Raw genomic sequence first — 13,602 nt, 5'->3', positions numbered from 1 at the left:
CTCATTAGAGATTTCATATAGGAGAAAAATCTTATGAATATAACCCGTGTGGAAAAGTTTTTTTTTTAAGATTTTTTTGTTGGAAAGTCAAATTTAGAAAGAATGAGAGACAAAGAAATATTTTACACCCATTGGTTCACTCCTCAAGTGACCACAGTGGCTTGAGCTGAGCCAATCGAAAGCCACAAGCCAGCAGCTTCCTCCAGACCTTCCACGTGAATGTAGGGCCTGAAGGCCCTGTGCACTCCTCAATTCCTCTTCCAGGACACAAGCAGGGATCTAGAAGGAAAATGGAGTAGTTGGGATAAAAATCAGTGCCCATATGGGATCCTAATGCATGCAAGATGAGGACTTCAGCCACTAGACTACTCCACTGTGCACCCCCCAAAGCTTTTTTTTTCCAGAAGTCACAGCTAATCATCCAAAAGAATTCACACAAGGGAGAAATTTTTTAGCATAATGAATAATGAGCGTGGAAAAGCATTTTCACAGAGTTAATGACTGAATTAGAGTTGAAAACTTCATGCATAAAAGACACATTTTCAGTGCAATAAAAACAAAAACTTTTGACAAGAATTACCATTCAATAATCAGCGCATTAACAGAAACAAAAGTATGATTGCATTGACTAATCATTTTTCTGAAGTCAATCTTTTGCAGAGATTATGGAGCTCAGAAACAAAAGTATGTAAACAGAAAAATTAGCTAATGTAGGTCTGCTATCACTGTCTATCAGAGTTTGCAAAGGGGAGGGGAAGGGGGAACATCAGAGCCTATGAAGCGTTGTTATAAAATTAAATGCAATTAAAAAAAAGCAAAAAAAAAATAAAGTGAATGAAATAATCATTAACAGGATTACTGATTGAAACACTGTAAAAATGCAATGCAATGTGTTAAAAACACTTTAAAGTCTCAAAAATTGTTAAACGTGAGGAGTGTCATTGTATTTCAGAATCAGGGTATGTGTTTCTAAAATATTTGAGATGCAGTCTACTTCATCTCCTTTTATTGTGAGTGGAAAAATGTAAATGAGTTCTGCTTTCACACTTGAATTCTGAAAACTATTGTGTACAATGTTTGAAATAACATCTTTATCATTTGCACAATTGTCAAACAGGACTTTTTTCTTTTAGATTTTGATAATGCTTATGTACTGAATCAGGATGGGAATGACCATGGTTTCCAAATTTTCTTTTTTTTTCCCCCTTCCTATGTCTGAGGGAAGGGGGGAAATTAGGGGATCAGCCACACTCAACCTTCAAAGCACCTCCGTACCTAGCAGTGGGAAATGGCTACCTAATTCCATCCCAGACTTACTGATGTGTGGCCTGCTTTAAGGGTTCCACTTGAGTGGTTTTGATAGTGCTGAAATGCTGTTAATCTCACCGATCCAAGGATGAGAAAATCCTTCCAAGATCCATTTGCTAACACAGTCCACCTTAGAGTCTCCATTCCCCCAGATACCTGCTATCATCACTTAGCTGGGTTAGTTGATCAATTTGTTTTACTCTCCTTCCTCTGCTATGGTACCAGATGCTTTCTGCATGTCCCTGTGAACTTTCATATCTGGGCATGCCATTCACTGTTTTGTCTTAGCCACTGAGGAGGCCCAGTTCTGACACATGCACTTTCTGGTCATTCCACCAATCCTGTAATTCTCCTCATGGTTGGAGTTCTGAGTCCAGCAGTTCATTTGGGAGTATCCCCAATAAAGATCTCATTTGAGATGATCCTTGACCTGACTCTTGTTTGTGATTGCCATCACATGCTCTGGTTCAGTCTGTCACTCACAATAGGCCTTTCCACACACACATAGTTGCAATTGCTGGGTCAATTCTTTCTCCAGCCCCAGCTCTTACATGAACCAATGGATGTTACAGCCCAGCCAAATTTTGCCCACTACACACTTAGTATTCATGTACACCAGTGGGAACAGCAACCCAGTCAGAGTGACTTTGGCCACTGCTTCTCTATATACTCTAGAATATATATCCCAGAGACACAAGAACTGCCTGGTATCAGACTTTTAGGATGTCCTTATGTGCACTGGAGTATTAGCTGCCACAACTACTGTTCAGATTCATACTGATTTCATGCACCAAGTTTATTCCACTAGATGATTCACTCCATTAGAAAACATCCTGTGCTTGAAGTCTTCCAGTATAAGAATGATCACCGGGACCAGCACTATGGCATAATATGGTGAGCTTCTCTCTGGAGCACTGGTATGTCAGACATGCACCACTGATTCACTTCTGATTTTGTTCCTGGCTTCTGCCTTCACGTCAGCTCAGCTACTGCTGTTGAAGCCATTTGGAATGTAAAACTGTGGGTGGAAGAGCTGTTGGCCTGTGTGTCTCTCCTCATTGCAACTATGCCGATGCTATGCCAATCCAAAGCCAGGAGCCTCTTCTGGGTCTCCCGTGTGGGTGCAGGGTCCCAAAGCCTTGGGCCGTCCTCGACTGCTTTCCCGGGCCACAGGCAGGGAGCTGGATGGGAAGCTGGGCCACCGGGATTAGAACCGGCGCCCATATGGGATCCCGGGCGTGCAAGGCGAGGACCTTAACCACTGCGCCACCACACCGGGCCCTGTTAAGCATTTTCTTGTTGTCTGTTAGATTTATCCTTGCAGAAATGAAGTACATGGGTGCACAATATTGTGCATGTACTAACATGCACTGAGTTAAGGAAATTTATTTTACATTGTGTGAATTTTACCTTGAAAACAAAAAACAAAACAAAGCAAACAAACAAAAAAACACCCTATAGTCATCAGGGGAGTCCTCCCAAAGTGTTCTCTTGGCCTGACAGTCCAGACAGGCCACAACCAGTCCTGCCAGGTGGTACCCAGCATGTGCTGGATACCTGGTACCAGCCACATTGCCCTCTAAGCTCCTAAGCCCAGAGGAAAATGTTCCTTTTTTTTTCTTAAATATTTACTTATTTGAAAGGCAGACACCCTGGCACTTGGATCATTCAGACCCTGGATCATTCTCTGCTGCTTTCCTAGCTGCATTCAGAGAGGTAGGTGCAAACTGGAGCCACAGAACTGAAACCAGTGCTCGCAGAGGATGCTGGTGTAACAGACAGTGGTCACATGCACTGAGCCATGATGCTGGCAAGGGTTCGGTTTAGGGTGAGGGTTGGTGGACTTTTTACAAAATAGTTTTATAAAATATAATGTAAAATGGATTTTAAAAAATGTTTAAAAATATTTTAAAAATTTATTTTCACAAACATTTGCAAAAATATATTTTACAAAGCATTTTAATAAATATAAAATATTTTTACGCAATAGTTTTATAAAACAGAGATGTAGAGGGTTAGGGATAGGGTTAGGGTTAAGGGTAGGAATTTCATCGACTCTGTGCACCAAACCATCACTGCAGGATAGCAACAGCTTCCCATGCCATCTTCAGGCAGGGAATCACAAAGACCCGTTTCCCAGCCACAGCTGGCTCTGGTGGTAGTTCTTGGGAAAGTGATCCAGCAGAAGCAAGAAAAATTGCTGTCTCCACCTCTCTGTTTCTCTGTGTTTCAAATCAATAAGATCAAAGAAAATGAGAGAGAGGAAGGCAAGCAGGCAGGTGGGAAAAGATAGAAAGTTGTCGGCCTCCTAGGAGGGAGCATGCTGTGTGCTGTGTGCTGGGTCTAAACTGCTTTTGTCTACAAATGCAGAACCCCAGAGAGGGCATATGTAGGGCTGCTTCCATCATGGAACTCCTGTGCAACCTCTAAAAGGAGTGTCCTGGATAAGGAATGCCTCTCTCGCCTGGGGTGCTTCACTTGATTTGGCAGGAGAACCTGGAGGAGCATTCTGCAGTGAGTGCTGGTGTCCACAAGAGGGTGCGTGAAGCTGCCCTTTGTAGCCTGGGTGGGCTCAGGCCTTCTGAGCTCTATACAGCCCAGCGTGAGCCATCCTAGAGTGGGGTGAGGGTCCACAACAGTATTCCTGGACAAGTAGCATGGGAAGATTGGGGTTCAAGGCCCGAACATCCACATACTAAAGCCCGGGATGGGTGGAGGACCATTGCACCATTGCATCAGCTCAGGCCTTTGTCATAGGAAGTGGCAGGGTACCTTCACCAGCAAGGCACCACACAAGGGTACCCCCAGGCACTCTGGGAGCTAGAGTCCCATGTCAGCACCCCCACAGGCCCTCTAGGAACTGGAGTCCCACGCCCACCTCCCCACCGGCCCTCTGAGAGCTGGAGTTATCATCAGCAGACTTTCAATGAACTTTCACAGATAAGGCCCCAGGAAACCTTGCCACCACCCCCAATTTTCACAGAGAACCCTGAGATGCAGGCCCTGGGCATTCTTTAGCAAATGGAGTAGCTTCCCAATGGGTTGCAGAGAGGGCTTCATGTATTTTTGCATGTGTGGGGTGGCGGTTAGGGTGATACACCTCTTGGCCTTCCTCTGCCTAGCTAGGTGGTGGCTGTGTATGTTGGAACAGAAAATCCCAGGACTTAGATGCTTTGAGAGCACCCTGGAATATGCAGTCCCACGGCCCAGCCTGGGATGGGGTGCTCCAGCCTACCCCCTGGGCTATTGTGGGGCACTGTGGGACAGTAGCTTTTACCTCTGGTCTGTCATGTGGCATTTAGGGAATGGATGTTTCACTAGATAACCTTCTGGAGGGTGCCATCCCCTTGTCGTTTGAGGTGCATTCTGGGATGTATATTCCCAGCACCTCTCTTGACGAACCAAGCCAAGCCAAGCCAAAAGAGCTGAGGTGAATGAGCCAAGACAAACCAAGGCAAGTTGAGCAAAGCATAGGCGAGGCAAGTCAAGCCACTCCAAGCCAAGCCTACCTGTCAGGGAGCACTTCTTTCTGTATTGCAGTACAAGAAGAGGGCAGGCTTTTGGAGCACACTTGGGAATTTGTAATGTAGGTGGCAGAAGTCAGGAACAGGTATGATGGTGGCTGGGGATCCAGGAAGGCCAGCACAAGGAAATGCTTTCAGGGCCTGTGCTCCCGGCAGCACAGGCCTGGACCTCTGGACTGTTTCCCGGCCCTTCCTGCATTCTGCCCTGATCCTTTCTTTTGGAGAGGCCACTTTGGGAGGTGCTCCCCCGCATCCCTGGCCTCTGCTCAGACACCCCTCATCCCTTCCCCATTTGCCCATGCCTTGGCCTTGCACCCAGCCCTTCCTGGAGGCCCTCACAACTACCCTGTCTAACCTTGTCCGCTCAGTGCTTGATCTCAAGTTGCCCTGATAGACACCGCTGTCCTGCTCACTTGCTTAGTGCTGGTCTCTGGCAACAGGTCTGTGTTACCCTCCTGTTTTTTGGCAGAAGTCCTGCCCTTCCTCGTGGGGGTCTTCAGGCTGCAGTACTTCTCTCACACTCTCTGCTGGCTGCTCATCAGTTTTCACAGGACATTTTCCTACCTGGTCGCTCGACAGCTCAAGCCCACGTGGATGGCTGCGGCCTCCCCACAATGGCCTGCTTGCTTGCTCTTCATGGCAGTGCTGTCTTGATCTCCTTTTCAAGGTGCTGGAGCCTGTCCCTGCCCTCCTGCCTGCCTGCCTGCCCACTGTCTTTCTCACCTATAGGGCGTGTGTATGTGTTTGTGTGTTTGTGCATGTGAGTGTAGGTATGTGTGTGTGTGTGTGTGTGTGTGTGTGTGTGTGTGTGTGTGTGTGTGTATGCGTGTCCATTAGGGGCCACAGGCATCTTCTCACCAAAATCTCTGTGATATAGGTGTCTGGCGTGGCCTCTCATGCCATCTCTGGGCTTGGGCTCACGAGTACCCCTTTCCCTTCTTCAGGGCCTCCTAGGAAACACTTGAGGGGTCAGGCATCTCTGGTGTCTGCATTTGAGGCAAGAATTTGACCCCATGGCCCCCAGCCATATACCATTGCCCTCTCATTCACCAGGGAACAATTCACCCTCCTACAGGGGCATCCTGGATTCAAGACTCTTTCTCCTGCAGGAAACCCATGGACCATCGGCAGCAGCTGATGTACCACCTGTCACAAGACACCCAGCAGCTGACGTTTGTTCTCCACAGAGTTCCCGATCACCGGGACAGGTAGAGTAGCAACATGCCTGGATCCCTCATTTTTGCCTGCCATTCTCACAGCATGGTACAGCATTAGAGGGGGTGGAACTCCTTGGAGGCCAGCACCAGGCAGGCATCCGTGATAGGAGGTTACAGGGTGCTTTCACCAGCAAGGCACTCTTTGGAGGCACGTCCCAATTTATGGCAACCACAGCAAAATGGAAGGTAAGAGTCCCGTATCAGGGCACCCACAGGCCCTCTGGGTTGTGGAATCCCAAATCAAGGCACTCACAGGGCCTCTGCAAGTTGTAATCCCACATCAGTGCATGGATAGGCCATCTGGAAGTTGGTGTCCCAAGTCAGGGCACACAAAGCCCTCTGGGAGGTGGAATCCCATGTCAGGGTATCCAAAGCCCTATGGGATGTGGAGTCCCATGTCAGGGCAGCAACTGACCATGTGAGAGACAGATTTCCATGTCAGGGCACCCACAGGCCCTCTGAGAACTGGAATCCCATGTCAGGTAACCCACAGAGCCTGATGGAGTTGGAGTCCCATGTCAGGGAACCCACAGGACCCCTGGGCACGTACAGGCCATCTGGAAGTTGGAGTCCCATGTCAGGGCATCCAAAGCACCATGGGATGTGGACTCTGATGTCAAAGCTACCACAGGCACCCTGAGAGGTGGAGTTACCCATGAGCCAACTAACATTTAACTCTGCCAGATGAGGTCCCGGGAAACTTTACAATGGCTGCCCGTTCTCGCAGTGCACCCTGAGATGCAGGACCCAGGTGATCTTTAGCAAATGGAGCAACTCCCCAATGGACTGTGGAAAGCTTCATGCATATTTGCAGGTGTGTTGTGGAGGTTAGAGTTAGGGGGATATGCCTATCATCTTGCCTTCCCCTAGCTGTGTGGTGGCTCCCAACCATAAGATATTTCAATAGCTGAACCTTTGTTCTTCACAGAAGTCATTACAAACTGGACGGGTAGAGTAGCAACATGCATGGGTCCCTAATTTGTGTCTGTCACTCTCACAGCATGGAACAGCTCTATTTGTACAAGTCCAGGGACAGGTACCTGGCCTAGTGAAGGAGCTGTTAAAGAAATCAGAATATGGAAAGGTGGGATCGGGTGGTGTGGGGGTGGGGCAAAGCTGGGTGGTGTCCCCGCGGGTCAAGCCTCAGCCTCCCAGGTTGATGGCTTGTATGGGTGCTGCTTCAAATTCTGGCTGCATCCCATGCAGTCCAGCTCCCTGCTGCTACTCCTGGGAGAGCAGCAGAGGATGGTGCAGGGGCTTGTGCCACTGTGGCCCTGTGGGAGATCTGGAAGAAGCTCCTGGTTCCCAGGCTTGTCCTAGCCCAGCCACAGCTGGCTCTGGTGGTGATCGTAGGGGAGCTGAGGCAGCAGCTGCAAGAAAGATTGCTCTCTCTCCCTGTCTGTTCCTCTGTGCTTCCAAGCAAATAGGCCAGAGGGAGGCAAGCAGGTAGGCAGGTAGGAAGAGACAGAAAGCTGCCAGCCTCCTGGGAGGGAGCATGCTGTGTGCCATGTGCTGTGTGCTCTGTGCTGTGTTGTGGCTCTAGACCACATTTGACTGCCAATGCAGACCCCGAGGGCATGCGGAGGGTTTCTGTTATGGCACTCCTGTGCAACTTTTAAAAAGAGTGTCCTTGAGAGACACTGCCTCTGCGGCTGGGATGCTTCCTTTGATCTGACAGGAGAGGCTGGAGGAGTGTCCTGCAGTGAGTGCTATTGGCCACAAGAGGGTGTGCAAAGCTGCCCTTTGTATCCCGGGTGGGCTCAGGCCTTCTGAGCACTAGACCGCCCAGCCCTGAGCCATCCCAGTGTCAGGTGGGGGTCCCGGACAGTGCTCCAGGACATGTGTCATTTACAAGATCATGGAGTGGTTCAAGGCCAAATGGCAAATAGCAAGGCCAGAAATGGGAAGGAAGTTGCTTGGGGGCCTAGCATCAGCCCAGGCCTCTGTGGTAAAAGTGTCAGGGTGCCTTCACCAGCAAGACACTCTGTCAGGACACCCAAAGAACTCTGGGAGCTGGAGTCCCATGTCAGCATGTGCAGGGCACTCTTGGAGCTGGAGTCTCATGTCAGCGTGCCCACGGCATGATGGGAGCTGGAGTCCTATGTCTGCGTGCCCTGGGCACTGTGGGAGTTGCAGTCCTAAATCAGCTCTCTTACATCGAAGACAAGGGCACAAGCTTGGAAAAGACATATTAAAATAGATAACATTTCTAAGAGCAACAATAGAAACATTAGTACAAGTGCGGGGAATTCGTACAATTTGAGTATCATTGAAATATCTAGTTTTATATGATCCTATACTAACCCAAACATGATCAGCCCAATGGATACGTCCAGAAATAGGAGTGCCATTAGTACATAATATAAATTGAGGAAAAGAAATATTAAAACTCAGTTCAGACTGATTACAGCTTAAAGCTGCATTCCACACACTTTGCACAAAACGATATTGTGTTGAAAGATTCACATGACAGCACTTAATACTGACTTGGGGAAGGAAAGACAACATGACATCAGTAGAACTAAATAATACTGTCCGATAGCTCTTTCTTCCTTTTGCCTGCCACAGGGTAATATTATTGGCAGAAGAGGCATTAATGTGAAGAAAGTAACAAACTTGGTTTGCGGCACAAGTGAAGCTGTCCTGGGTTCGACTCTGGGTGGAGTTCACCCAACCCCACTTCCAGGCAACATGCTTGGCTGTAATAGACTTAGTCATTGAGAACCCGGGGGTCCAAGCCTCTGTCATCTGAAGAAATATCAACCCGGTCAGCATCCACCACATCCAAAAGTTCATCTTGCTCTGGCTTTTTTATAATTCGCATCAAACGTTCCGGCACCCACACTGGTCTGTCCAAATCCTGTGGAAAAACACAAACCGCACCTCGCATCCGTCGTAAAACAGGATGCGGGCCCTTCCATTGCTTTGTTAGTACATCCTTCCACATTATCTAATCTTTACAAGAACCTGGGCCTGTCGCATGACGTTCAGCAGCAGAGCAACCATACAAATCCAAAATTAAGAAATTAAAAATATAAGTCACCAAAGCCAGCTGATGCTTAGGACTAGAGGGATATAGGGAGGCCCCTATTCCCCCTTTTTGTTTTATTAATAATGTTTTAAGGACCGAATGGCCATGCTCTACCACGGCTTGACCATTAGGATTGTAAGGTATGCCTGTGGAATGCTTTATGCCAAATTCAGTGCAAAAGGTGGCAAAAGCTTTGGCTGCATATGCAGGCCCATTATCTGTCTTATAACATTGAGGAACACCCCAAACAGCAAAGGCTTGCAGACAATGGGAAATAACATCCCGAACTTTTTCTCAAGTATGAGCAGAGGCAAAAAGAACTCCAGAACAAGTATCAATAGACACATGAACAAAAGAAAGACGCCCAAAACTAGGAACATGAGTCACATCCATCTGCCAAATATGATTAGGCAGGAGACCGCGAGGGTAAACTCCTACCAAGGCCTGCACAAGGGAGGGCCTCCTATGCCATCTCCGGGCATGGGCTCATGAGGACCCCTTTCCCTTTGTCAGGGGCTCCTAGGAAACACTCGAGGGGTCAGGAATCCCCGTCATGTGATTTTGAGGCAGGAATTTGGCCCCACGGCCTTCAGCCAGATGCTGCTTCCATCTCGTTCACCAGGGAACGCTTCACCCTCCACCAGGGCCATCCTGGACTCAAGACTCTTTCTCCTGCACACCACCTGTGGACCATCGGCCGCTGCTGATGTGCCACCTGCCACAAGACACCCAACGGCTGATGTGTGTTCTCCACAGAGTTCCTTCTGACCAGGACAGGGAGAGTAGCAACATGCCTGGATCCCTCATTTGTACCGGCTGCTCTCACAGCATGCAACGTCTTAAGTTGTGCAATCCAGGGGCACAGGCACCCTCACTGGTCTGTTGAGGGAGCTGCTGAAGAAACCAGCAAGGGGTGGAGTCAGGTGCTGTGGGGTGGTGCTGTGGGGTGTTGTCCCAGTGGGTCAAGCCTCAGCCTGCCAGGCGGATGGTCTGTATGGGTGCTATTTTAAAGCCTGGCTGCTTCCATTGCAGTCCAGCTCCCTGCCGGTACTCCTGGGAGAGCAGCAGAGGATGGTGCAGGGGCTTGTGCCCCTGTGGCCCTGTGGCCCTGTGGCGCTGTGGCCCTGTGCTCTTGTGCTCCAGCGGGAGATCTGGAGGAAGCTCCTGGTTCCCAGGCTTGTCCTGGCCCAGCCACAGCTGGCTCTGGTGGTCCCTGGGGAAGTGAGCCAGCAGATGCAAGAAAGATTGCTGCCTCTCCCTGCCTTGTTGTTCTGTGCTTCAAAGCAAATATGACAGAGGGAGGCTGGCAGGTAGGCAGGCAGGAAGAGACAGAAAGCTGCCAGCCTCCTGGGAGGGAGTGTGCTGTGCTGTGCTGTGCTGTGGCTCTGGACTGCTTTTTTCTGTGCGAATGCAGACCCCGAAGGCGTGCGTAGGGCTTCCGTCATGGAACTCCTGTGCAACCTGTGTAAAGAGGCTCCTTGAGAGAGAATGCCTCACTGGGCTGGGATGATTCCCTTTATCTGGCAGGAGAGGCCTGGAGGAGCATCCTGCAGTGAGTGCTATTGTCCACGAGAGGGTGCGCTAAGAAGCCCTTTATATTTCGGTGGGCTTCGGCCTTGTGAGTGCTAGACAGCCCAGCCCCTAGGCATCCCAGCGTCAGGTGGGGGTCCCGGACAGTGCTCATGGAAACGTGTTATTTAAAGACCAGGGGTCCAAGGCCGAACGGCCCGCATATCAAGGCCCAGGAGGGGGTGTAGGATGCCTGGTGCCTAGCATGAGCCTGGGCCTTTGTGGTAAAAGTGTCAGGGTGCCTTCACCAGCAAGATACTCTGTCAGGACACGCAAAGAACTCTGGGAGTTGCAGTCCCACGTCAGTGTGCGTGCTCAGGGCTCTGTGGGAGTTGCAGTCCCACGTCAGTCTGCGTGCCCATGGGCCCTCTGGGAGCTGATGTGCCAACTGCCACAAGACACCCAACGGCGGATGTGTGTTCTCCACAGAGTTCCTTCTCACCAGGACAGGTAGAGTAGCAACATGCCTGGATCCCTCATTTGTACCGGCTGCTCTCACAGCACGCAACGGCATAAGTTGTGCAAGCCACGAGAGGGCGCGCCAAGCTGCCCTTTGTATCCCGGGTGGACTCAGGCCTTGTGAGTGCTAGACAGCCCAGCCCTGAGCCGCCCCAGTGTCAGGTGGGGGTCCCGGGCAGTGCTCCCGGACACGTGTCATTAAAAGACCAGGGGTCCAAGGCCGAACGGCCCGCATATCAAGGCCCAGGAGGGGGTGTGGGACGCTTGGTGCCTAGCATGAGCCCGGGCCTCTGTGGTCAAAGTGTCAGGGTGCCTTCCCCAGCAAGATACTCCGTCAGGACACGCAAAGAACTCTGGGAGTTGCAGTCCCACGTAGGTGTGCGTGCTCAGGGCTCTGTGGGAGTTGCAGTCCCACGTCAGTGCGTGCTCAGGGCTCTGTGGGAGTTTGAGTCCCACGTCAGTCTGCGTGCCCGTGGGCCCTCTGGGAGTTGCAGTCCCACGTCAGCATGCTCAGGGCATTGTGGGAGCTGGGGTCCTACGTCAGCACGCTCAGGGCACTGTGGGAGTTTGAGTCCCATGTCAGTCTGCGTGCCGATGGGCTCTCTTTAAGTTGTAGTCCCACGTCGGGCCACTTAAATACTCTTGCCGCTGGAGTGGTGAGGCATTTTGAGAAAAGATGTTCCACTAGGTAGCCTTCGAACGGGCGCTCTGGGACAATAGACACCATCCCCTTGTCTCTCAAGTTGCATTCTGAGACGTCTATATTCCCAGCACCGTTCTCCCCCCCCCCCCGTCCCCTCTGCCGAGCACAATCGAGCACAGCTGAGCCCAGCCGAGCTCAACCGAGCAGGCATGCAGTGCTGTGTTTGTGTTGCAGTGGAAGGAGATGGTCAGGCTTTTCTTTTTATTGGAAAGGCGGATATACAGAGAGGAGAAGAGACAGAGAGGAAGATCTTCCGTCCGATGATTCACTCCCCAGGTGGCCGCCACGGCTGGAGCTGAGCCAATCTGAAGCCAGGAGCCTCTTCCGGGTCTCCCATGTGGGTGCAGGGTCCCAGAGCCTTGGACCATCCTCGACTGCTTTCCTGGGCCACAGGCAGGGAGCTGGATGGGAAGCGGGGCTGCTGGGAGTAGTACCGGCGCCCAGATGGGATCCCAGGCGTGCAAGACGAGGACCTGAACCACTACGCCACCACACCGGGCCCAATGGTCGGGCTTTTGGGGCACACTTGGGAACTTGCACTGCAGGTGGCAGAAGTCATGAGCAGGTATGACGGTGGCTGGGGAACCACCTGGGCCTGGACGAGGGAGCGCCTTCAGGGCCTGTGCTCCCGGCAGCACAGGCCTGGACCCCTGGACTGTTTCCCCGCAGCCCTTCCTGCACTCTGTCCTGAACCCTTCTTTTGGAGAGGCTCTTTGGGGAGGTGCTCCCCCGTATCCCTGCCCTCTACTCACACACTCGTTACCCCTTACCCGCTTGCCCGTGCCTTGGCCGTGCACCCCAGCCCCCCCCCGGAGGCCCTCCACAGCTGTCCTGCCTACCCCTGCCCGCTCAGTGCTTGATCTCAAGTTGTCCTGATAGACACGGCTTTCCTGCTCACTTGCTTAGTGCTGGGCTCTGGCAACAGGTCTGTTATCCTCCTGCTTTTTGGCAGAAGCCCTGCCCTTCCTCGTGGGTGTCTTCAGGCTCCAGGCCTTCTCCGGCGCTCTCTCTGGTGGCTCCTCATCCCTTTTCACAAGACACTTTCCTACCTGGTCGCTCGACAGCTCAAGCCCACGTGGATGGCTGCGGCCTCCCCACAATGGCCTGCTTGCTTGCTTGCTTGCTCTTCGTGTGTCAGTGCTCATGACCCCCTTTCCCAGGTGCTGGAGTCTGTCCCTGCCCTCCTGCCTGCCTGCCCACTGTCTTTCTCTCCTACAGGGCCTGTGTGTGTATGTGTATGTGTGTGTCCATGAGGGCCCACAAGCCTCCTCTTGCCACAACCTCAGTGGCATGGGTGTCCAGCGTGGCCTCCCATGCCATCTCTGGGCATGGGCTCATGAGGACCCCTTTCCCTTTGTCAGGGGCTCCTAGGAAACACTCGAGGGCTTAGGCATCCCTGTCGTGTGCTTTTGAGGCAGGAATATGGCCCCACGGCCTCCAGCCAGATGCTGCTTCCATCTCGTTCACCAGAGAACGCTTCACCCTCCACCAGGGCCATCCCGGACTCACGACTCTCTCTCCTGCAGGCCAGCCATGGACCGTCGGCCACCGCTGATGTGCCACCTGCCACAAGACACCCAACGGCTGATGTGTGTTCTCCACAGAGTTCCTTCTCACCAGGACAGGTAGAGTAGCAACATGCCTGGATCCCTCATTTGTACCGGCTGCTCTCACAGCACGCAACGGCGTAAGTTGTGCAAGCCACGAGAGGGCGCGCCAAGCTGCCCTTTGTATCCCGGGTGGACTCAGGCCTTGTGAGTGCTAGACAGCCCAGCCCTGAGCCGCCCCAGT

The 13,602-nt window shown here is 51.5% G+C and overlaps 1 protein-coding gene across 1 annotated transcript in view; it reads left to right on the top strand.

Moving 5' to 3' along the window:
* Window positions 1-9,179: 9,179 nt before the first annotated feature.
* Window positions 9,180-13,602, top strand: part of LOC121158964 (structural maintenance of chromosomes protein 5-like) — a 68,550-nt gene continuing 64,127 nt past the window's right edge. Inside the window, 1 exon segment of the mRNA XM_040983950.1 lies at window positions 9,180-9,215. Coding sequence (XP_040839884.1) covers window positions 9,180-9,215 — 36 coding nt within the window.

This window comes from Ochotona curzoniae, unplaced genomic scaffold (genome assembly GCF_017591425.1).
Source record: "Ochotona curzoniae isolate NIBS_2020 unplaced genomic scaffold, NIBS_Ocur_1.0 contig_4064, whole genome shotgun sequence".
NCBI lineage: Eukaryota > Metazoa > Chordata > Mammalia > Lagomorpha > Ochotonidae > Ochotona > Ochotona curzoniae.
The sequence above is the reverse complement of the archived record's forward strand: the minus strand, read 5'-3'. Positions and strand labels throughout refer to the sequence as shown.